The 25240-nt window shown below is 45.1% G+C and overlaps 3 protein-coding genes across 4 annotated transcripts; 1 reads left to right on the plus strand and 2 right to left on the minus strand.

Annotated features, from left to right (window-relative positions):
- Positions 1 to 2082: 2082 nt before the first annotated feature.
- Positions 2083 to 4866, minus strand: LOC131134657 (E3 ubiquitin-protein ligase RNF186). The gene has a single exon (XM_058080160.1). It carries the CDS (start codon positions 4759 to 4761, stop codon positions 3994 to 3996), a length of 768 nt encoding a protein of 255 aa, XP_057936143.1. The 5' UTR covers positions 4762 to 4866; the 3' UTR covers positions 2083 to 3993.
- A 1783-nt stretch (positions 4867 to 6649) lies between these two features.
- Positions 6650 to 14385, plus strand: sgpp2 (sphingosine-1-phosphate phosphatase 2). The gene is made up of 5 exons (XM_058080400.1): positions 6650 to 6929; positions 7780 to 7941; positions 11584 to 11763; positions 12806 to 12895; positions 13241 to 14385. Exons 1-5 carry the CDS (start codon positions 6723 to 6725, stop codon positions 13784 to 13786), a joined length of 1185 nt encoding a protein of 394 aa, XP_057936383.1. The 5' UTR covers positions 6650 to 6722; the 3' UTR covers positions 13787 to 14385.
- Positions 14386 to 14462: 77 nt separating this feature from the next.
- farsb (phenylalanyl-tRNA synthetase subunit beta) lies at positions 14463 to 24617 on the minus strand. 2 transcript variants are annotated; one of them, XM_058080399.1, is made up of 19 exons: positions 24464 to 24616; positions 23995 to 24050; positions 23239 to 23393; positions 23089 to 23161; positions 22847 to 22962; positions 22130 to 22280; positions 21937 to 22045; positions 21675 to 21745; positions 21517 to 21578; positions 21352 to 21403; positions 21204 to 21265; positions 20868 to 21075; positions 20166 to 20246; positions 19991 to 20083; positions 19666 to 19783; positions 19169 to 19321; positions 15829 to 15976; positions 15390 to 15662; positions 15186 to 15315 (listed from the first exon to the last, which is right to left on the minus strand). In XM_058080399.1, coding segments are annotated over exons 1-19 (2040 nt in total). In that variant the 5' UTR covers positions 24522 to 24616; the 3' UTR covers positions 15186 to 15314. The 2 variants fall into 2 exon arrangements, with proteins under 2 accessions (XP_057936381.1, XP_057936382.1); XM_058080398.1 differs by having other exon boundaries at positions 14463 to 15662; positions 24464 to 24617.
- Positions 24618 to 25240: the final 623 nt, after the last annotated feature.

A 25240-nucleotide genomic window follows, 5' to 3' on the forward strand; every position in this document is an offset into this window, starting at 1 on the left:
TGTATTAATGCCTCAAGCACCCAGTCCTCTCATGTGTCGGAAATATGATGTGGTTTATGTAATTATTAGTAATACATGGCTAAGATTAGATCGACTCTGATGTGATCTTATCTGGCCTAATCATGCCGGAAACAAAGAAGCCATACTTCACTTATTTGACTCAAAGATGGCTGTCATAAAAGTTTCACATATCCTAAATTATTGGTAATTATTGAGGTAAGATTATGGAAACTATAAAGTATTTTGCTATAAAGTTTGCAGCAAAGTTGTTTTGGTCTGATTCTTGACTTCATTAAGAGAAGGAAGGAAAGTGACGATTGGAGGTCTCATTGAAAGGGGATATTAAGAGTAAAAAAAAACAGAGGGTGCAAATGTGAACCATGCATACCCCCCCCCCCCCCAACCACCCCCACCCCCCTTAAAGCGACATTGAATCTCCGTGTCTAATCCATTAGTGGGGGAAGAAATTCAAAGTCAGAAGTTTGGATGAAAAAGAAACGAGTTGCATCAACATGATCTCCGTACAGGCTACTAATTACTAACTTTATCATTCAACTCATTTAAGATGCAATAGAGCACACAATGACAATATAAAAAAGATTATAGATGCAGGATATAAGTTAAATATTGATAAATTAAGTCAGGTTAAATGATCATTCTAAAAACATGATGGTGTTTTTTTTATTCTTATTTATTTAGCAATACAGGGCAAAAATATGACTACTTCATATACTACCCATCTGTATGATGGACTTTGCAGAGATAATCCATCCACCACGTATCAAAATGCTGAGTAGACACGTCATCATTATTGCACTAGGCTGGCCACAATAAAAGGCCATTCCCAAATATGAGTTGAGGGTGCATGCGGTAACCATACTGACCCCAGGAAGGTCCATCGGTGTTTCCGGAGAATCTAATGTTACTATAAGCCGTCTACGAAGGTGTTTCAGCGAATGTGATAATATCTCCAACGGGCCTCACAACCAGACCAGGATCAGACCAGCCACCCGGGGCAGGGCCTGCAACAACCAGAGGTTTTGTGGGGGGAACTGTCTCAGGGAAAGTCATCTGCATGTCCGTCACCCTCATCGCAGTCTCGACCTGACTGCATACCGACATAAGTTGGGACATGCTAATATTTGATAGCATTCACTTCATGGATGAAGGCCCATTTCCCCCGTTTACACGGTACAGGGCAGACAACAAGTTGTGGTGGTGGTGGGGTTATGATATATCATATCATATCATATCATATATGGGCAGGCGTGTTATGAACAACAAAATTTTATTGATTGCATTTTGAATGAACAAAGATACCATGACAAGGTCCTGAGGTCCTGAGGCCTCGAGGTCCCGAGGTCCCGAGCATCCCATCATGTTGCAGTATGATAATGCATGGCCCCATGTGGCAAGGACCTGTACATAAGATGAAAGAAGATGAAAGCATCCCACTTTTTGCACGGTGCTGCACTGACATTTGTGCTGTTGGTTGGATTTGATGAAACTGCGAGGGTGTGCCTAATAAATTGGTTCCAGTGCTTGCATACGTGGTTTTATTGACAAGGAGCTGTGCGTCATTGGAGGCACGTGAAAGGTATTTTTGTAAGGAAAACACACGCTTGACACTCGGGTATCTACCACATTACGCCTGCAGTAATAATGGAGTTTTGGTGTCAGACCAGGAAATGACCAGGACACTTGGTATTCATAAAGTTCACACAGTTTTGTATTTAGTGATTTTTGTAATGTTTTACTGTAAAACATCACCATAAAAAGAAAACAAATAAATGTTATTATGTTAAGAAAAGCCTGGGAGCCACGTGCAGCCATCAAAAGTGCCACATCTAGCTCACGAGCCATAGGTTCCCTACTCTGATTTTAGAACGATGATGATGATGCCTGAGCAGGATGCAGTAGCCCCAGTCGTCCAGTAGATGGTGCGCTTGAAGCACAGCATGGATGTTATCTGCCAAAAGCAGAGCAGAGCAGGTCAAGCAGGAGCCAATGAAGGCCTGCAAGGACACTCAGATGCTGGAGCCAAGAACCAACACATGAATATGAACATGAATATGAACAATGTTTTATGTGTATTCATGTTTCCTTTATTACGGAAATGTGTTTATGTTGGAGAACCTTTCTCTGTGCAAATACATCGGGTACTTCAACGACAACAACAACAACATAGTCTCATAAAAGCCAACAATAAATAGAAGAATGCGTTGAAAAGGAGGGAGAAAGTGCTTGGTTGGATTAAGTTAAGGATAAGTTAAGGATAAGTTAAGGAAAGGTGAGGATTGCAGTCACCTTGGGATCTTGCATGGCTTTCACATGTCAGCTTTTGTGTTCCTCACATGAGCATACAAGAACTTGGAGGTTTTTGTGGGTCCTAATAACGGTTCTTGTTAGGGTGAAAAGAGGCTTTTGGGATTGCAGTGAACACAGTCCAGTAGTACACCAGTAGTACACCAGTAGTAGTAGTGCTTCATTGGGTATCACGTGTACCATAAATACACCAGTAGTAGCAGTAGTACTTCATTGGGTATCACGTGTACCATAAATACACCAGTAGTAGCAGTAGTACTTGATTAGGTATCACGTGTACCATAAATACACCAGTAGTAGTAGTAGTACTTCATTGGGTATCACGTGTACCATAAATGCACCAGTAGTAGCAGTAGTACTTGATTAGGTATCACGTGTACCATGAGAGTAGATTGTACAGGCAGTTCCATTTCCTCCCATTTCTCCAACATCTGGATGGAGATGATCAGGAAGGGGTTCAGTGTTCTCCACTACATTTGCATTATGACCCCGTGAGACTAGGAAACTTCAAACCGGACCTCCAATAAATGCTACAATGTAAAAACGATGTGTTTTGTTTGCGCAGTGGCTTGGTGAGCAAAAGGTGAGGCACAGGAGTCCGGGACCCGAGTCCCTTCCGTTAAAAAGCCAAAACAAAAGTCCACCTTCAGCAGCCGCTTGTGCAGGTAAAGAGACCAACACCAAGTGGATCCTGGAAACCCTGGAGGAGGTGCAGTTTTCACTGGTGCCAATCTGCAGGGTGGGGGGCCACTTTGGTACATTTTGGACATGAATGATGCTAAAACCAATCCGGTGAGGGCGACGTTTTAAACGTATTAGTTAGTATATACAATATTTGGGGACTTAAAAAATAGTATTTGAGTCTTATTGAAGTTATTATATACATTATCTGGCTGACATCGCCAATACAAAAAACAGCTGTGGGCCCAAAACCGGCCCCTGGGACGCCCCTGTGGTAGTGACAGCTAATAAAGCAAAATAATGAAATATTTTTGAATGTGTCAAATATGCCAGTAAAAAATGAGCTGTGGGCCGAAAATGGCCCACTGGCCGCACTTTGGACACCCCTGCTGCACAGGGGCAGTTACTAAAGCCGCAAAGCTGGAGAAGAATCAAAGTGTGCATCAAGAGCTGAGAACATCTAAGCACACCTCAACAGATGTCAGGAATATTTACAGTTTTGGAACGTTCAGCAAGAACAAAAAGTTGAGATGATGATGGATTCTCATGGGTGGATCTCCTTGAGATGATGGTGGATCTCCTTGAGATGATGGTGGATCTCCTTGAGATGATGGTGGATCTCCTTGAGATGATGGTGGATTCTCATGGGCGGATCTACTTGAGATGATGGTGGATCTCCTTGAGAAGATGGTGGATTCTCAAGGGCGGATCTCCTTGAGATGATGGTGGATTCCCACGGTCGGATCTCCTTGAGATGATGGTGGATTCCCACGGTCGGATCTCCTCCAGTAAGTGTGATACGCGTATGACGTCAGGCAGGTTAGAAGAAGTCAACATTGAGTTCTAAATCCCAACTGGAGTGGGTGGGTGCATATATCAAGGAAAAGACGACCGAGGATCGGGTCGGCCCCAAACCGTCCAACCGGAAGGCCGTCCAGGACGAGTTGGGTAGAAAAGGAAGGGCCGGCAATAAGACCCCCGAGGCGCTCAGGCGTTCCTCCGGGAGTTTCCGGTGGCGGAAGACCGTCCGGCGTCACGGTCGGGTCTGTACTTGAGCCAGCAGATGAGCCACGTGACCACCACGGAGAACATGGCCAGGATGCTGGCCACCGACAGGCAGATGGGTCCCGCCGGGGAGGGGGGGACGCTGTGGCTGTGCACGAAGATGAGACCCATGAAGAGCAAGACCAGCATGGACAGGAAGGAGAAGATGACGCACACGCATCCGGTGGTCAGGGCCACCCTCTTGCAGCTCTGACAGCTGTCGTAGCGGACCGAGTCCTGGGAGAGGGCGGTGGCCGCGGAGGCGGCGGCGGCGGACGGGGCGGCCCGGCCGTCTCCCGACGCCTCCTCCCGGCGGAGGGCGACGAGCGCCGGGTGCGGCGGCGGAGGCTGCGGCGGCAGGGCGTCCTGGGGCAGGGGGTCCGAGTCGATGTAGAGCGGGAAGTCCTCCGTCACTTTGGTGTTGTTGGGCAGGTTCCGGATCCGGTAATCCGGCACCGGCGTGCGGTGTCGACACAGCGGGCAGCTGATGCGCCACGGCCGCTCCTCCCGGAGGTGCAGCGTGTTCAGGCACTCCTCGCAGAACGTGTGCAGGCACTCCAGGATCTTGGGCGCCCGGCGGTCCAGGTCGAAGTAATTGTAGCAGATCTTGCATTCGTATTCCTCGTACGCGAACGCCGAGGGCGTCTCCGGGGCGGCGGGCTCCCCCCCGCCTGGTGCCGAGTCTGCCTCGGCCATGTCATCTCTCGCCATTCGCCTTATCTGCCGAACACAAAGGGAGCTGGCGGGCGGATGCTGACGTCTCTCCTCCTCGCCTCCTCGCCACCTCTCCTCCTCGCCTCCTCTTCCCCGCCTCTCCTGTCCTCCAAGCTCAGCGGGACGCCGTCGTCCCGGCGGACTGGGTCGTTTTCATCATCGCTGATGATCGTCCGTCCTTGAATATTAAAATGCTCTCGTTTCCTCTTCATGGCTGGTGTGGGAGCGGATGACGTCAAGCGGATGACGTCATGCCGGACCGTGCCTGCCAATGCTGTTTCATCCATGCCGTCATCCATCCGTCCCTCCGTCCGGTTCAGTTCTACAGACGGTGTCGTGGACCGTCCTTAATATAGTCAAGGATCGTCCTTAATATAGTCAAGGATCGTCCTTAATATAGTCAAGGATCGTCCTTAATATAGTCAAGGATCGTCCTTTTATAGTCAAGGATCGTCCTTAATATAGTCAAGGATCATCCTTAATATAGTGGCCTATACTCCACGTTTTGGTATCAAGCCTACCAAGATGATACCAATATTGTTGCTTTTGTGTCAGCAAATATATGTATATAAATATATAAAGAACCATAGCAGCATAAACATCACTAATATTGTTTGTTTAACATGGAAACAACAATTCATTTTCATATTTAACACCATGAAGCATTTATCATTTTCACATTTACAACTGAAATATGTATGGGGGCGTGGCCACCTTTGACACGCTACACTCCTCCACGCTCGCTCACTTCCTCCTTCCTGTCATGTGTCATGTCTTTACCTTCACGTCATTCCTGGGCTGGTTAGCACAAATGCCTCACAGCTAGGAGACCCGAGTTCAATTCCACCCGTCTCTGAGTGGAGTTTGCATGTTCTCCCTGTGCATGCGTGGGTTTTCTCCGGGTACTTCCCCCCCCCATTCCAAAAACATGCTAGGTTAATTGGCCCCCCCAAATTGTCCATAGGTATGAATGTGTGTGGGGGGGGGGGGGGGGGGGGCTTGTCTATATGTGAATGAATGAATATTGAATAAAATAATGAATAAAGACTGACTTCTTGTCGGCGCATCTTCCTGCTGACCAATGTTGAGTGAATGGACTTGTCCAACAGCGCCCTCTGCTGGATTCCTAGCTGCAGCCCTGTCAGATGCCACCATCAATCATATTGATGATAATCATAAACAAACTCATGATTTACTCTTTAAAGCACAGAGAACATCAGTCTATGATCACAGGGGAGCAAATGTAGCGCCATTGTTGATCTGTTGATCATCTGCAACCAAGGAAGCATGGTCGTGGAAGGAACCTTCAAAGAGGAAGCCAAGAGAAGACAGCACATTTGCCCCGAAGCCAACCTGCACATTTATGGAGTATTTTATGAAAAGATTTATTGTGCACTTGCATCATCACCCCTTTTGGCCTCTTGACCCCCAAAATGTAGAAGGCGTATAAATAGATTTTGGGGAGTGAGTTATGGGCCATAAATGACCCCCAAACCGCACTTTGGACACCCATACTCCACCATGCCTAATGTAACTGAAGTCTATAAAAGACATGAAGTACCCTGCCAATCATCGTATTTCCTGGTTACTGCTACTGATTGTGGCGACTATGTTCTGCCTCACGCGTACGCACTTTAGTGACGTCACAAAACGTAAAAAAAAAGTTCCTGACGGGGAGGAGCCAACTTGTCACACCTGTCAATCACGCGATCAAGTACAATCTCGAGATTTTGCCGCTATCAAAGTTCTCTACTGCTTCGTACGTTCGTTATCTTTACAACCTTTTTAATGGTCTTCATGAGACACAGACGCCACGCCCCTTCAGCGCCACTCCTTAGCACCGCCCCGCTGCGCACACCTGTGATGCGCATCAACCACACCCCCGTGCAGCTCGGCGCTTTGACGCTAGCCAGGCGTCATTTGGTGTGAAAGCCACGTCAAGGTGGACCACACCTGACATGCTGGACGCCCTGGCTTACCTGCACGACTCGGACCTGGTGGCGGGCTTCCAGAGGCGATGCGGACTCTTCCTGGTCGATGACGCTCATCACACACGGGGGGTGGCGCCAGCTGGAACCCCGGACCACATGGACCAATCGGGTGGTCTGCAGAAGACAACCCGGAAGTACCAGGACAGCAATTCCAACTACAAATATGAAGAAAATGTACGTATGATGATGAACACATAGGGAGACTACTGTATATTTAAATATGGGAATCATAGCCGAATTACAATTTACACAAAACTATTTTTAAACATTGTCTTAATTTTTTATACAATTATAAAGAATAAAATCTACAATTAAAAACACACTGATAAAGTATGGATTTAAGAACAATTTAAAACCAAATATATTGAAGTACAGTGTATTCTACAGTACGCCCCCCCCCCAATACCTGCAAACATTCATAATTATCAGCAATAGTTGATGTGGCTACAACTGGCTTTTCTTGTTTGTCTTGCTGCTGTTTGCCCTCGTTTAGTCGTATGTATGGTGACATGTTGAGTACCATGTTGATCTTTGTGTCTACAAGTGGTGCCTTCACTGCATCAATTGGTGTTTAGACACATTTAGACCACAGTTAATACTTTGGCTTAAGTGTCCGTCTAACAGTATACCGTACATAGATGTATATATATATATATATATATATATATATATTACAGTATACAGTATACTTAGAAAGTGTGGCATTTTAATGGAGGACTCATACTGCACCTTCGTTAGCATCACAGCCGACACGCCCTCCAGGCCTCGCCAGCCAGGGCAGGTTGGCTCTGCTGCTCCGGTTCTCCATTTATCATCTTAAGTGAGGAGCAACCTTTTCCATCATCGTCTTTTGAGTCAGCGTTCCACATCTTGACTTGATAGATCCTTTTCAGTCTTTCTAGTCATTTCTATGAAACCATCCCAACCTAAAGCAGGAAATGGTGGGCCCCGGTTTGACACGCAAGCTCTGATCACGCTCCTCGGGCTCCCTTCATGATGATGATTATTTTTGATCTTGCGGCAGGGTTGTATCAGGCCCAAGTATGAAGTGAGGAACTGGCCGCTGCACATCGTCTTCCTGTTCTCGGCTGGCCTGGGACACGAGGTCTTTTACATCACCTGTCTGCCGACTATACATTGGAACCTGGACCCCTTCTTGTGTCGACGCCTCATCAACATATGGGCTGTGAGTCCTCACCATGCTCTTGTCCTTCTGTCTAATGTCCCTCACTTTGACAAAGCCTCCTCTCTTCTCGCCGTGGTCCTTCCATCCTTTCACCTTTCAACCTCCTTTCATCCTTCTAGTCCTTCCAGTGACCTGTCTATGACACCATGCACATACGTATATACTACATATATACACACACCATATATGTAGATATATCCCCAGGCCAGGGCCACCAGGGCCACCAGGGCCACCAGGGCCACCAAGGTCACCAAGGCCAGGCTTCCGGGGCCCAGGACTGAGGGGCTATAGATGAGACATCAGAAGGAAATAGTTTTTACCTTCAAGACGACAACGTCACAAAACATGTCAGACTGCGCCTATAAACAGACATTTTGACATTTGTGTGACAGGCCGTGTGAGTCGGTGCCCTTTGTGTCACGTCCCTGCAGCACTTGGTGAGTGCCCCGTGTCTGAACCCCTTGTGGTGCCCCTAAGGGCACAAGATAGCATTCTTTTGTCATCCTGGCTTCTCCAGGCCTCTGGATGAACTCTTCTGCTTCACGCACACACTTACGCTCTCTTCATCTCACCAGTAAACACACCAATCCCCCCCCACCCCCCCACTCCCCCAGTTAGCCATTACCAGCTCTGCTCTGGTTCTCCTCCCCTTGGTGGAACAGCAGAGTGTTTTATTGGCCTCATCAGTGCACTGGGCCTTCTCTCTCGCTCGCTCTCTCTCTCTCTCACTGGGTCCACCATTGGGGGTGTCCTCCCTGGGGGCGCATCACCGTGCACTGCTAACACCGACCCACCATTGTGCTTATAGACAAATGCAATGTTTAAGGGGGTCTTTCCACTATGCTGCCCCCCCCACCCCCCCACAACAATGCAAAGTGCCTGCATGAACTTTATGACGTGTACATGAGCAAACGTAGCATGAGTGCTTATTGTTGCTAAAAAGGCCTTCCTGCATACGCAACCCGTTTAAGTCAGCAGCTTTCCAACTGGCTCACGTCTGCCCGTCCATATCAGCAACAATAGCGTCACTTGCTCGTTTCGTGCAAAATTGAAATGGGGGCATTTAGTTAGTTGTGGAAAGGGGGGAGAAAGAACAGCTGAGAGGAAAAAAGGACTTTGGATCCTATACGGTACCTATACGGTACCTATACGGTACGTCGAAGCATTGAAGGGAAGTGGCAGTTCATTTCCTGTTGCCCCTCCCACCCTCCTACTTTCTTCTATCCATTTTGGAGTAACCACATACTCGCTTTGGCAAAAATAGAGCAGCAATGATAACGTTAACAATACATCAGCATAAACTGCATTGACCCCAATCATCAATCATGTTGATAAAAGCGGACAACCGTGTATGTTGGTTTGACTTGACCAGCTGGTCAACTTAAACTGGTCCCACTGTATTAAGAAGCCCCCCCCCCCGAATGCCACATTGGTTATACCATTTAGCTGCATGGAGGTTGGAAAGGCATCATCCTTGTAGTTGTGTGTATCACTGATGTAAATTCTGCATTATGTTATCACTAGTGCGTGACATTCAAATGGTTTAAGCATTTTATTGACTTATTATAGTTCAAAATATGTATATATTAAAATGACTATATTCTATAGGAGGTGCAGTAAAACATTTGAAATCTTCAATTAGCAAGTTAAATTGTGTTTGCTATCACTCTCCTTGAACTCAACACACATTCTTCCTCATGTTGACAGATCAAAGTCCAGCTCCACCCACCCTGGCTTCAATTAGAAAGCACACACACACACACACACACACACACACACACTTGTGGTGAACTCCCTCCATATGACCAGAATATGACCAGACGGTCCCTATAGGTCAGCCTTTTAACACAAAGGCACCAGTGACAGGCTGCGTGGTGGAAGAGTGTGATGTGTGATGTGTGTGTTGGTGGTGGGTGAAAAGGGGGCATGCAGGGCGGGGGTATCATATCATGCACGCACTTGAGCTGCATTGTTGAAGCCTGTGGCGGGGACCACGTGGTTGGCTGGTGTATGAATGCAGCCGTGGTGAATAGACAAGGTCGGGCGTGCCTAAGGGGCTCCACATGCCCCCCCCCCTCTGGTTATTGTCCATGTCATGGTACCGGTTGTGTGTCTGTGTGGCGGTGTTGTGTAGGTGGATGCAAATATTGCACTGCAATAACGTTATTCTCAAGTTTGACCGCACAAGACACACAGAATTCCTAATGCAGTTTGATGTTTGACTCTAAAACGTCTAAAACGTCTAAAACGTCTAAAACGTCTAAAACGTCTAAAACGTCTAAAACGTCTAAAACGTCTAAAACGTCTAAAACGTCTAAAACTCTAAAAAAGTTCCCAAGTGACCCCAACGAGGATGAGCAGTCTAGAAAATGGATGGATGGTTGGCATTCTGTTCAAGAGTTGTTCAACTAATAACAGAGCTTACGTAGTTACCTCAAAGCTTAAAAGACGTAATTGTATTGTACGATGTCAAGGGTGTCCAAAGTGTGGCTCATGGGCCAATTACAGCCAGCGGCTTGTTTTTTTATTGGCCCATGGATCCCAGTGTGGCACATCTTTTTTAATACAATATATTCTATAAATATTCAGCTGTGTACTTGGTAAACCCCCCCCCCCCCCCCCAGCTAGTTTTAGTATAGCTGGTAATATTAACCTTTCTATTTTGTCCCTCAAACAAGCACATTGGTCTCTCTTTGCACCGACACTCACCGTGGCAGCCATTCATGAAATATACAAGGCAACGCTTTAAATAAACCTGAGCTGAGTGGGCGGCTTCTCTCAGGGCATCTGAGGAAGAGACACAAAAAGAGAGAATAGCACGTTGGAGTACATTCATGCATTACAGGACATACCAAGCCATGTCATGACATACGTCTACCGTGCGTATATGTAACATATACTGTACATATCCAATGTATGTTTGATGACGCTGTGCTGCCACTCCTCACCTCCTTTTGTATTTATATCACGTCTTCACTCAAGTGGGCACGCTGATCACTTATTCATTGGCTTTAGAGCATGGCCTGATCGGGATTTCACAGCTTCCTTTTCCATGACTGTTACTTAATGGTGTGGAAATTAGACGAGGTTATGATAGATGAACACCACGGGACATCAACTACACCCTCCTTGATTTGGTACGTCGTACATTCATTTCACATTATGTGTGGACTTTGATTTCATTATTTCAAATTCAATGAGCTTTGCATGTGTCAGAGTGAGAGGTCTCACTCGCTCACATTTTGGATTTGCTGAACATTTGTGGACGAGTTTAATAGCTAATATGCTAATAATACAGAAATACAGAATATAGCAATACAGAAATATGCTTGCTGACTGTATTGTTATACATAACGGCCAATAGTTCCCAAATTGATGTCCTTTTCCAAAAAGTTTGATGCAATTATCCTTGTAGTTGCACAGAGTCGTTTACCACAAAGACATTTCCCCTACTTATGATAACAACTTTTTTCTATCTGTGATTAATTATGAGTTAGCTATGGATAAAATGCGATTAATCACAATCAAATATTGTTTGATTGATTGACAGCCCTAATTATGACATATTACACTAAGTTGCTGTCACATATAACACAAAGATAACCAACCAGTCTTTCACCACGGATGTTTCCTCCCTTGCAGTTGGTGATGTACATCGGCCAGGTAATGAAGGACGTGCTGAAGTTGCCCCGCCCCCTCTCCCCGCCGGTGGTCAAACTGGAGACACGTGTCGACGCCGAGTATGGCCTCCCCTCGACCCACGCCATGGCCGCCACCGCCATCTCCTTCACATTGTTGCTCAGTGCCCCCTCTAGAATCCAGGTGAGCATCACCGAAACCTGGAAGGAAACAAGGTTCCATGATGTTTAAAATGAAAGTATCATGTGACATCCAAATTCACACAAACCTGCCAGGAGAATCAGCCCGAGAGAAGAATAGTTGCCGTCCCACGATGGCGGTAGGAAGTGTGCTAAGGTATACGCTGGAACACGTAACACGCTGGACTGGGACTTGAGTTGTTGGACATTCCACTGAGAACTTCCTGTTTTTTGACTTCCATGTGAAAGGGCAACCGCGATGCATTTTACCGGCTGCCCATCAAACCGTGCTCTCTGAGCTGTTGGCCACCAATCATCATCCGTCTCCATCAGCCACACCCTTGGAGCGCCGCTTAGGCCCGTTGATGGACTCAACAGAGTCCATGACTGTCAGTCTACATCCCCCCTTCCCGCCTCTTCCTCTTCAGGACTCCTCCAGCAAGTCAATAAAACCATCATGGACTAGGTCTCAATGAAGGACGGGCTCATTTGAGACTCTGAGTCTGGTCCCCCGGCTTTTCTCTCATGGGGGGGAATCCTCCCCCGAGCTCAAAACACCAAAATACAGTATAGCTAACGGCTAACTTTGGCACAGATTCCTGCAGGGTTTCCACAGGCGGGTTGCAGGGGGCCTCGGGGCAACTTACAAGGTTCCCTGAGAAGGTCAGAGGTCACTGCAGTCAATCACAGAGCGACCCCCTCCTGTCCCCCTCATCCTTTGTGGCCATTTTACAAAAACCTTCTCTTCATGAACGGAGTGAATAGGCTTCCAGCTGCCAAGGACAGGAAAAGACACGGGATAAAGGGCAGGGAAGTGGAGAGGAGGGGAGGGGGAGGTGGATGAACGTATGAAGCTCACTCTTATTGTAAAGGAGGAAGAACTGGACCGTAGGTGAAGGTGCAGGGAAGATAAGGGGGGTGGCCACTGCCATTCTACAAACATATGTCTACACAAAAAAAACCGGGATGAGAAACCTGCAAAAGAATATCAACTCACAAAAGTAATCAGCTGATCTTAAATAGTTCACATTGTGTGTTTGTGCCAGTTCCAGTTTGAGGTGGGTCTGCTGATGGCTGTGACTTTGTCCACGATGGTGTGTTTGAGCCGTCTCTACACGGGCATGCACTCGGTTTTGGTGAGCTCGTCCACACACACACACACACACACACACACTTGTATGCAGCATTAAACATTGAAGGTCATTACAGGATACATTATTCAGATGTTTAGTTAAACTGTGTGGAGGAACTTTCAAAGACATTCATTGTTCTCCAAATAGAACTTTCCTTGTTTGGGCTTTGGACATAGACCTCCAATGTTTTGCACGCTAAGAATACGTACAGCCCACTAATCTGGTTTCCATATAGATGCCATTAGTGAGGAAAGTTTTACTTTGGCATACTAGACAGGTCAACACGACACGGTAACATGGTACAAGCAATGAAATATACCATGTGTGTATTTCCACCCTCTCTTCCAGGATGTTATCTGTGGCGTTTTGATCTCAGCACTGGTGATGTACGCCACTTACCCGTACTGGGAAGCCTTTGACCAGTTCCAGCTCAGCAGCAGCATCTCTCCCATGGCGGCCTTGGTCGTGCCCTTCTTCCTCAGCCTCACGTACCCACAGCTGGAACACTACAGCACCACGAGGGGGGACACCACCACCATCCTTGGAGTCGGGGCCGGATGCTCTGTTGGGTATTGGATGAACGAGCAGTTGGGGGAGACGTTTGACCCCCAAGGGGTGCTGCCCGTACCCCTACCCCCACTGACAACACACACACTGGCGTTGGGCACTGCCCGCTTCCTTGTTGGCGTGTTCGCGCTAGTTGGAACCCGGCAGGCGATAAAAGCAGCCAGCTTATATTTGTTGTACTGGTGGTACAACATTCCAGAAAACGACAAGTCCGCCACCAGGAGGAAAGAGATCGAAGTGCCAAGCAAGTTTGCCACGTATGCCAGTGTTGGACTTGTTCATTCTTTTCTAGTCAACAGAATATTCATTCTACTGGGGATACTATGATTAATCAAAGTTCACAAGTACTGAATTCAAAATGTTTATAGTCTGCATTTGTAAAATGTAGTATTTAAGTGTCATAAATATGTACTTTTTATGATGGCGTTTTGAAGTAGGTTGTTCTTATTAACCTGTTAACTCAAGCTGGGTAAGTATGAACGTGCGCAACCAGCGATGGACACCGTTGCCGCCACTATTTGGCGCCAATAGTTGCCATCTTTGCTTGGATGTACGAAATGTGTGCATCAACAGTAGATTCCATCCATTCATCATTGATTTTTCATTGTTTTTTGCATGTAGAACTAGAGTAATATGCAAATTTGGGGGAAATTATGGGAACATTTGTCTCCATTATTGTACATTTTGGTTTTCCTCAAACGTTTTAGAATCAGCTGATTCAAACGAGACCAACCTAAGTTCAGCAAAGCCATAAAACAGGACCAGTTCAGCAGAAACCTTGTGACAGAGGGACTTTAACCCTATTAAAACTGCAAGTTTCAACATGTCCAATTAAATGTTGCATACTTTGTAAATTCAGTGAACAGTGAAGTTTTAAAGAATGCTGGTATACTCGTCAGACTCCATTTAGGAGACCTGGTCGGACAACTTCCCTTCCTAAGAGGTGAGATAGATGGTACGGCTTCAGATCAGACAGTCCATACTGTACATATTAAATCAAGGATTTAAGGGCTCAACTGAAGGAGGACTTTATTGGGATTGTGTGACAAGAATCTTTTACAACTAGGGACGTTCAGTTTTAGCCCGGTACAGTCCGGTCCAGACCAAATATGTCTGTATGCGCTACAGTCACACTAGGGTTCAGACTATAGTCAGTGGAGCCATTCATGCCGCTGTACGTCACTGGCTCAAGATATATATACACATTTTGGACATCACATTACCTCCGGCTAGCATATGTTACCAACTGTGGTTAAGAGATTATTTTAAAGCAGGCAAATGGCAAAAGGTTGGTGCCCACTCCACTGAGAATATTTCAATATGTTCGATTGTTGCATAAGAGTCGTCAGAGAAACTGCACTAGAATGTGTTTTGACCGAAGCAAACCTGCCAAGTGTAAACGGCCTCAGAAGCGGCTTCTTATACAGGCTGGGTCCCATCCATTCATATCTTGGTGAAAGCAGCCACATCCACCGACTGGACGTATTCCTCCAAGGCGGTGATGGCTTCCTCCAACACATCTGTGCCCACTTTCTCATCCTCCACCACACATCCTATCTGCAGCTTCTTGATGCCATAACCCACCGGGACCAGCTTGGACTGCCCCCACAACAGACCGTCCATGCTGACGCCGCGGACACACTCCTCCATCTTGGCCATGTCCGTTTGGTCGTCCCAGGGCTTGACGTCAAGAAGGATGGAGGACTTGGCAATGACAGCTGGCTTCTTGGACTTCTTGGCAGCATACTCGGCAAGTCGCTGTTCCTTGATTCTGGCCGCCTCTGCGCTGTCAGCCTCCTCATCTGAGCCAAAAAGATCTACGTCTTCGTCGCTGTTGGAGGAGGTGGGAGGAGTATCTGGGAGAACAAACTGCTTTGTAACGACAGGAAGGTCAGCTCTTTCCTTTTGGAAGGATTTGATGTGGTTGTACCAGCGCAGAAGGTGGCACAAAGTGAGTGGAGGAGGAGAGGGGATGGCGTCAAAGATGGCAACATCAGCCTGAGATGCTACAAAGCCTTCCATGTAGCTTTTGTCCGCCAGGAAATCGTTTACGCTTTTGAGAGCCACGAGTGTGCTCAAGTCTCCAAACACAGTTTTGGTGGAGGTCGCAGCTTTTGAGGGTTTGACTTGAACGGGGAACTTGTGCTTGATGACTTCCTGCATGGGAACCTCGTGTGTGAGGCGCGTTTCAGCCGTGTGGCCACTGGAAGAACCAAAGGCGACAACACAGCATGAGCCGACTTTAGAGGAAAATGCACAGCAGATATTGAACAAACACACAGAGTGAATAAAAGGGATGGTGTTTATATTGCCGTCATTCACTGACATACTAATGATGAACTAGTGAAAGTACAGGAAGATAAATTCACAGGAAAGGTTCGATGTCCATCTCTACGGCGGAGCAGGGAAGCGTCAGCTCAAAATTGCTAATGACGTGTGGGTGGAGGACCCCGAGACGGCCTACACTCTTCCCCTGGACAAAGATCTCTGCGCAGCGCCCGGGGAAAAAAGTGGAATCTGGAAGACAAAAGAAAGGACGGATGAGCGGCTCCATCCAACCCGATTGTGTTCATATTGTTACACTGCCTTATTACATGCACACAAAGTTCAATTGTTTGCCTAAAATATTTGTTACAATTGTTATTTTGGTTCAAACCATGATCAACATATTCAAAGCAAAACTGCAAAGTCATACAATGACCTTGAAAAACTGGAGAAACACTCATGACAAAGTGGAGTTTAGACTCAATTCAGGACAGGACGAGCCCTAAATTGATGAAATACTTCTGCTGTCAAGGTCGTAGCAAAATTGACATTATAGATTTATAGGTTTTTGCATTACTTGTTTAGTCTATTAAAAGTTCCCTTTTAAAAAATTGAGCACTGTGTTTGCGTTGAGCATACTTCCCTGTGGAAATCGTTTTTGTAAGAGTTACGTTTAATGTATGTTATGCAGCAACAAAATTAATATTAAACAAAGTTTCGCTTATATTGTCAAATTATTTTCATGTGCTGTCAATACTAGAAGTGTTTTATGTTTCCACAACAGCATCAAGTGAATTGGGAATTACAATTACTACAATAAAGTCACAATCTAATCTGAAAAACGAGAACGCACGAGCAAGAGAACTTTGGGTGTTTCAATGAGAAGAACCATTAAAAGTCTTTGAATGAATACATCAATGCTGATGCACGCCAACAGGTTGTCTATGTGGCTTCAGCGCTTTCAGGAAAGGCACGCTACAATGTGTGCCCGTCACTCATGCAGTCTTCAACAACAAATATATACATATAAAAAAATATCTTGACAGCTGGGATAGGCTCCAGCATGCCCGCTACCCTCGTGAATGGCTGGATGGACGGACATGTAAGCCTGTGTCTATTTCATATTAAGAAACAAAGAGCAGCGTAGGTGGTACTCTACTGTCACTCATACTACCTCCATTTTTCCCAGCACGTCAATCATTGTTCCACATTAGCTTTCAAAGCTCAGCTCTCCATTAACTTCTTTTAAAACGAACCCAAACCCAGAAAGTCTGGCTTGTAGGCGTTGGTGACAAGAGATGCAGAGCTTGGCAGGCAGGGTACAAAAGTAGATTTTACTTCAACATCGCTGAGCAGAAAGCAATAATAAATGTTACAACTCTGCCGAGGTGACGGAACCTTAATTACATTTTGTACCTCGTCACTTTCACTTTCACGGGAATAAAATCCGAGGTTCCCATTTGTAAGTGTGCCTATACATTTTACCTCCATGAAATGAGAGTCATGTCAAAACTACTGACAAGGAAGCAGATTGATTTGCAAAGAAATGCACAAGAGAAAACAGTTGCTATGACAACATCCCCACGCACTAATGATTTCCAGAGCCCACTGCTTTCATTTCTCTGGATGGTAGACGGACAACACAGGACCAAAAGATATGATGTTCACTTCCTGTGTTGAACTGGCGTTAGCTTCCTACTTGTACCAGAATGTCATGGCAGCAATAGAAATAGCTCTGGAACATCTTAAATAGACAAACGGTCAATGTACCAGGACACTGTCCACTGGGGTGGGCGGATTGATCATAATGATACTATTTCGCTCAAATTGTATGTCGCTACCATCTGACTACCAAATTACACTGGACAAAACGACCACTGCGTGGTGTGCACCACGGTGCTCTACCCTGCACCACGAAATTAGAGCCTGATGACAAAGTCGTGGCTTCAGCTGCATCTTGAGGGTCAAAGCCTCACATTGGACAAAGTTGTTAAGTGAAATGTGGGTTTCCTTTTGAGCTTCCTGACTGTTGATTTAATCAGTGTTTGCTGTTCTCCACACATTCTATCTGTGGACATCTCAGCCATTCAACATCACTGTGGCACAAACCATGATGAGAGAAGTGCAGAGCCCCCCACCCCCCGCTGATGCGAGCATCCTGAGAGGAGGCTTTAGTGTCAGGCGAGTGCCTTTGCAAAGGGGTTAAAGACATCCTGTCAGATGCACCAAGGGAATAGCCAACGGTGGGCAAGGTGAACAAGACAGGTGAACTTGGATACTGTGCAATGGTGCAGATGGCCAGTGGATGCTTATGTGGGTGTGTTGTGTACTGCAGTAGGTGACGTGACCTCCATATTTTCTCCTACACTGCAGGATTTACACACACTCACCTCCAGCTGCACCGACAGCACCCCTGCAAGCCCTCATGCAACCAATACTCCCTTCTTTGAATCTTGTCCGTCTTTCCTTACCTTCTTATTCAGCGACACCTGAGCTAATTGATGTGCTGTGTGGCTGCCCTGCAGTGTGACCTTGGAGCAGCAAAAGCAACTGATGGCTGTTAAAGGGAATGTACAGTAAAAGGGAGGGGTGAGGCCCAAGATGAAATCGTGCGTATACTTTAAGTCCCTGCAGAAATTGAAATCTATTTACAGTCAGTTGAGCTTCACTAGGCTTCAGACCTTAAGAGTGGAACAGTTTTAGGTACAAGTTTAAAAAGTATACGGTCACCACAGGCATATAGCATGTGTTATCAATAGTGGTTTGAAAGAACAGATTATACACCACAACGTCTCTTTTCTTCACAACTACAAATCAAACTGCCCATTAATGGTCATAAATGTTTGGTTCAAAGAAAAACTGGTCCTGGATGTCACTCACAGCTCTCAGAGAGGCAATCAACTATTTCTACTTATGTTATGACAGGTTATACATGTGATGGTAGCTAAGGCTTGTAGCTAAACTTTAGGAACGTATACCATTAGCTGACAACCGACTAGTGCCAGTGTGTGTCACATCTGCGTACCCAAAGCAGGAAGAAACGGGATATGATGAGAGCAGTAGATTCAAAGCAGCAGCTAAAAGGAAGCGGCTACATACAATTCCTTTCATCTTTTTTCAAGGTCATCTTGGCAGATTCTTAAAGAGGGAAGGCAAACGACTGCCGTGCATGTGACCTCCCAAAATGTTTGCAGGATTCCTGAGTAACAAGCACCACGATGCACAGCTGCCATATATATTTACATAATCTCAAGCAAACGTGCAATACCTTCCCGTGACCTAATTTCATCGGCACACTGGCTTGCCGAGTAAATAAATGAGCTTTATAGCATAGTGGCTAAAATCTGTCCCTGGGATTTTCTCCTTTCGACATAAATCCAGTCTTTACTACCCAAAGCTGGGCACTGGCACATTGCATCAGACCAGCTTAGCCAAGTTCCTTACCTTCTGCAGCCTGGATGTGGTAGCCGTCTCCCCGGCTTGGCTTCACCGCCAGCAGCTGCATGGTACGGTCAAGCAGTCCGTGGATCACCTCGAAGCCAGGGGTCTTGTTGTAATAAACGGCACAAAAACGTCGGCTGTTTCTTGCCCCGACATCTGGTTGTTGGGATGACAGCCAGTAAGTCTCAGTGGGGCTTAACCAATGACATAATGACCAGGGAATAGATGCCAAATTATAAAAGAAAATATGGCTTTCCAATTTTCCTATCTTTACTTTATATTGCACTTAAAATCGTGACCTGTAGTAGTATTTAAATGCTTCATCTATGTCATTCATCTCCACTGGTTGGCCAGGATATTATACTTTTACTTCTACATAATCAGGTGTTTGCAGCCAATTTTAGTGAATGAAATACACATACATAAGCCAGCAGTAAGTTAGTTGAACAAAATGCAATAATGCATAATGTTTCAACTTGTTTCTACATCCACGTGCCTACCTTTGGTGTCATCTTTCAGCACGACATCAGATATCTCAAACAACTTGAGAGGGAGAGGCATTTTCCTGTTGGCTGCAATTGTTCTCAGCAAACCTGGCAGCAGGGTGGTGCGCGCCACCTGGTGGAGAAACAGAATGGTGTTATTGAAAACAGAGCTACAATCTTTGGTCTGTAGGAGATCGCCCTCTTGTGGAGAAAAAAAGACAACCCAACTTCAGGTAAAACTAATTTCAGTCAGCATTTTTTCCTGCATTGTTCAAAGCAATGAGAGTTTAAAAAAAAAATAAAAAAAAAAAACAGTTTCAACACATCGTTGTACGTTTACCTGGAACTCTGCCGTCTTGGGGTTGGAGATGTGGATTGCTCTGGTCTCCGAGATCTTCTTGCCAAGCCTGTCTGCTATGTCTTCTTTGGAGCACTAAGTCAGTAGATTTGTGGCATTATTATTATTTTTTCCCAAAGATAAGGGTAAACTGAGTGTTTCTGTATTTAAACTTTACCAGGGCAAAGTTAAGGGCCTCTGTAAATCCAGCCGCTGCAAGGTCTTGTCTTAGCAGCTCTGTCAGTTTATTCAGTGGAAACTACAAACACAAAGAGCACAAGTCATTTGACATCCTGGCTTCATTATATTCACTCGACCAGGAGGATTTGGGGGGCCGGTCACCGTTTGAGTTGAAATAAATAACCAATAACTATGTCAATCAAACCAGGTGCCTGCCAGTGTAGGTGGCTGGGTGGACGTGTCTTGGTAGCCTCACTACCTGACACCTTAAGGGTCGCGCCACTTGATGTCTAGTCCTTGGCCAGTCCTTGGTTCAATCCCAACACATGCCTAACTGGAAGGACACGGGGTCCCAGGGTACATCTAGGACATGCTGGAGGGAATATGGCTGAATGCCAATTCTACCCTTTGGCCCTTGTCTTTTGCGTGTTCATGAGAATCAAGTGGGGTCCCAATTCTCCTTCAAGCGAGTGGTAAGGGGTAAGTGCTAAGGGCTAAACATGCTTTCATAGCAGGTTTGCACACTTGAAACAAATGGGATGGCAGAGCTACAACACTTACTGGGAAGACGGACGTGCGGAGACCCAAAGAAACGTAAAAATGTAAGTAATTAGGCATAATTATTGACTTTCATGAACATGGTTGTTGAGGGGTCTCATATCCACAGCAGTTATAGTACACATCAGGTAAATTCGGTTACCTGGTTGGCTATGCTGTGGGTAGACGGTGTGGTGCGGGTGATGTTGTTGAAACCAAAGGCCATGGCTGCGTCCTCCATTATATCACAGGCATGGATGACGTCCGAGCGAGTGGGCGGGATCTCAACCTCTATTTCATCACCGACGCCTGTAGCCTGAGAGCGCAGGCACATCCGTGTCAGCAGCTGGGCTATCTTCTCAGTGGACTCGCTGTGAGGTGAAAGCAAATAAGTCACCTTCAAGAAGACCTGAGCAGCAGGTTGTAACCTTCAACAAAAATGAGCGGTACATGTGGTGGGCTACTTGGCTATTTTGGGGAGCCTGTCTGAGTGTCTTACTTGATGCCAACTCTGCGATTGATAAACTCACTGGACAGTTTCTCCTTTCTGTAGGCCAGCTCCTAAAACAAACAATAAACCGGTGGGCAATTTGGAAAAGGGAAATGTGGGTGACTTGTATGAAAGATGACTGTATTGGGTGCAGTACTGGATATTTGCAGGTTGTGCCATCAGGGTTTACCACGTCAGCCTCTTCTACACTAATGGAGAATGAGAGAGGAAACAAAATCAGTAGTGTATATATATATATATATATATATATATCGTCTGATTTAAGTTTGTCGTTGTACACCAAACAGTGTATGCAACTTACGTGAAAGGCTGTGAACAATACTCGCAGAACATTGTCACCATCATGTCTAACACAATCTTTGCCTGGAGCAGAAGAGAGACATTTTAGTTGGATATCTGTGATTGGGCTGCTTGATCAAAATAAGGTCATTTGCCTGTGGACTCTCAACTTAGCTGTACCTTGGTCAAATCTGTGGCGGTGCACTCAATGAATACGTTCTTTGTGTTCAGGGTGATTTTTGAGTGATCTCCTGGAATGACACATTGACAAGGGAGACCATATCATGTAGTTGGGCTTGAATTTCACTTTGGAATTTGTGACTAAATATGCTGGAGATGCAGCATCTCTGCATTATTATTATTTTTTCCAAAGAAAGATTAAAATTTTCCCAGCTGGTGCGAGCTTATTTTTTAAGACTTGCAAGAAAAAAGTACCACTTACCATTGATAATCGGAGGCATAGATAAGACAATGCCATTGCTGTCATAAATTACAGGGTACACAGGCTTGTCTTCAATAATATGAAGATAATGTTTCAGGTGGCTGTCGGTCTGTAAGAGAGGGGTACTAAATCGGGTAACAGATCAAGACAACATAAAAATGCAACTGGACCAAGCATATAACGAGATGAACACCTTGTAGAGGCTCATGAGTTGGGTGGCAGTGAATTCTTTGGTCTGGTTGAGTGGTTTGAAGCTGATGTCTCCGGGAGGCTTGGCTGTGTAAGTAAAAGGACCTGAGATGGTATCCAGGTCATGAGTCCCGATTGCCACCAGGGTTCTCTTCCTGCACAGGGGTTGTTAGAAAGGATCGCTTCATTGAGTTGCATGACAAACTTTAATGAGGGAGAAAGACAATCAAAATCATCGGTCCATATTTTTTTTTAAGATAATGCATAGTTTGCATGAGTTTGAAGTAAACTATAACTGCCCAAAGAGGTGTTTTATTGTGTTTGCTATATTGAAAGCGCAACTTTTATTTAGCCAGTTAAGCACAAGCACAAGTCCCAAAAATATTTCCAAGAAGGTGACAGCATAGGTTAAAACATGCAATTATGCAGTCCGAAAAAAAAATGTAAGACTTTAGAGAGCAGAACCTTTTGAGCTCTAGATCACTGGTCTTGGCCATCAAATGAAGTAAGAATTTTGTTTGAATTATACAGTACAGGGAAAATTGACCTGTTTGTTATGTGCAATACTGTATGAAAACCAAGTGTACAAAAACAGGCAAAATTGTTTTTTTTAATGAAAACCAAATCATATGAAAACTGGGGGCGTACAAACCAAGAGGTTGACTGTAAATCAATCGCAGAATACCTAGAGTTTGCATGAATACATTTGTAGCTTTCTTACCTGCATATGTTCTGATGGAGCTTCTCCTGCAGCTCTATGAAGCTATCATAGCGTTCCTGCGTGAAGGTGATGTTCCTCAAAACTGCTGCCACCGCAAAGGGGCGCACTGCAGCTGTCTGCACACAACAATGGCAGCACCAACTTACAACCCATGTATGCGTTTGAGTTGGACTCATGTCTGCACCTCATTCATTTTACAAACCATTTACAAATAAAATATAAATAATGAATATCCAACTAACCTCCTTGGTGATAATGAGTTTCTGAGGCTCCCCGCTGCTGGGGCTGACACGCCTGTACCGAGGTGCCTCCAACCTAAGCAACGAGCATCACATTTTTCTATACACTGAAAACTAACTCTTTAGCAACAGCTCTACTCCACAAGGTCTTACTTATTCTTGAAGACCTGCAGCCCACGAACCAAACCTTCCAAACAAAGAAGGTCATAGCGGTTTGCCGGTACATCGATCTTGTAAAGGATGACATCAGATGCGCCTGCTGCCTTCACGTCACCCTGCTCACGGCTAATTATATCCTTCTCGGAGGTCTGCATCAGGACAGATACAGTACATCAGAGTTAAATGTCATATTATTCTCACATTTCCCAGCAACCTGCAATACAATATTTACATGTCACTTGCAAAAACTAAATGTTATGTAAATGTGTACACCTAAACAGGAGGTCCTCGGTTTCTGATATATGCTGTACCAATGCATGACCACATATTACTTAAAAATTTAGTGATAGCAGCGTGTAACTACGCCGAGGAAGAACGTTGTCTAAGCGTAAGGCACACCTTCCCAATGGCAGTTCTCCAAAGACAAGGAAAGCAACCACCCAGGAAGTGAAACCACGTTGTACAGATTGTTCCTCTAAAAATGTGAAACAATCTATTGTGATAATTGCATTTTTATTATAATTTCATTAAAATGTTTAATTTCTAATACTGCATTTCACATGTGTATGTGGTGTGTACAGTGTGAGATGATTTTGGTGTTAACATGGGTGTAATTTCCAATTTTCCCTAAAATAATACAACACGTAGAGTGATTGGAAGGCCATAATCGGATGATTCCTGTATTAACTACATTTTCAGCATTACATCATGTCATGAAAAAGGAATCAAATCAGGTCACAGGGTACTTACAATTTCATCAAGCTCCAGTCCAAATTCAAAACACAGCTCGTCAAACTCGTCATCAGCTGACAGAAAATGAAAGTAGACATTAAAACTATTATTTACGCACCTCTAATACTTGTACTACACACATGGCTTGACAGTATGTGATTCGGCACTTTTGACAACGAAGATGATGCAATCGCGGTGACAACCGATGAAACAGTCAAAAGCTCCTTCAAACAAGTTTGTTGTTGGCAGAAAATGGTCGACGTTGACAGTATTTTGTATAAAATAGGAGCACGCACATTGGTTCATTCAAAACACATATAAATAAGCCAATTGGTTAGCCTACTAGCTAGCCAGCTAGCCAATGTTACGTCTGATGCTACCGGTTCGAGAGTACACATTATTATGTCTTTATCATGTCTTGACGAGTATAAAAACGCGTGACACGCCAGACTTTAGTCTAATTGTGCTGAAAAGATAATTGACTTACTATAGGTTCGACCCAATGCCTTAAAGAGAAGATCCCTTTTTACGCCAACAGTCGGCATGTTTGTTTGGTGCTAAGCTTCCTCAGCCTCGTGGAAAAGGACCCCACCCGGCAGCTTTAGCTGTCGGTTATTATGCCTGACTGTCGGGAAAAATCGCTCTTCAAGTATTTCCTGCTCGACAAGTACCGACTTTGAACAGTCCCTCAAAAGTGTAGGAATATGAAAACTTTAACACAAACATAACCAAAAAGAGTGAAAAATGTATAAGGTTGCGCCTCTTAAATGTAGGAAAACTAAAGCCACCGTTTGTACATACTGCAAATTGTGATATCTATGAGATTCTAGTGCAGATTTTTTAATCTCATTGAATGATTTATTGATCATGGTTAGAAACGTAAAACAAAAATATGACAAACTATTTGTGACATTCTAACGCTATACACACACACACACACACAGGCTGTAACTTCAACATAATAGTTATTCCCTTGTTACATACAATTATTTGATGATTGAAAAAAAACAAAATACATGCCTGAAACGAAATTGGTTACTGAGGATGTGTCACATGCGGTTGTCTGCAAAGGTTTGAGGCAGTGAGGTGACATTTAGTGTAAAATAGTAGGCCGTGGATTATGTGCATCCACTCATCCTCCAGATTGTGCCGCCCTTGATTTGCACTTGCCATGCAAAATGACATGCAAAAATACTTTCATCTGAAAACGGGACTTTTTACTTTCTACTGCGTAGACACGGCTTGTCTACAGTTCATGACTGGA

The sequence above is a fragment of the Doryrhamphus excisus genome, chromosome 8, assembly GCF_030265055.1.
Source record: "Doryrhamphus excisus isolate RoL2022-K1 chromosome 8, RoL_Dexc_1.0, whole genome shotgun sequence".
NCBI classification, from domain to species: Eukaryota; Metazoa; Chordata; class Actinopteri; order Syngnathiformes; family Syngnathidae; genus Doryrhamphus; species Doryrhamphus excisus.

Coding starts and splice junctions, on each gene's coding strand:
- LOC131134657 (XM_058080160.1), bottom strand. CDS start 4,761: ATGGCGAGAGATGACATGGCCGAGGCAGACTCGGCACCAGGCGGGGGG.
- sgpp2 (XM_058080400.1), top strand. CDS start 6,723: ATGCTGGACGCCCTGGCTTACCTGCACGACTCGGACCTGGTGGCGGGC. Junction 6,930..7,779: donor ACTACAAATATGAAGAAAAT/GTACGTATGATG, acceptor ATCTTGCGGCAG/GGTTGTATCAGGCCCAAGTA. Junction 12,896..13,240: donor CGGGCATGCACTCGGTTTTG/GTGAGCTCGTCC, acceptor CCTCTCTTCCAG/GATGTTATCTGTGGCGTTTT.
- farsb (XM_058080398.1), bottom strand. CDS start 24,521: ATGCCGACTGTTGGCGTAAAAAGGGATCTTCTCTTTAAGGCATTGGGT. Junction 20,247..20,867: donor CCCACAGCATAGCCAACCAG/GTAACCGAATTT, acceptor TTGTGTTTGTAG/TTTCCACTGAATAAACTGAC. Junction 15,663..15,828: donor ATGGACATCGAACCTTTCCT/GTGAATTTATCT, acceptor TGGTTCTTCCAG/TGGCCACACGGCTGAAACGC.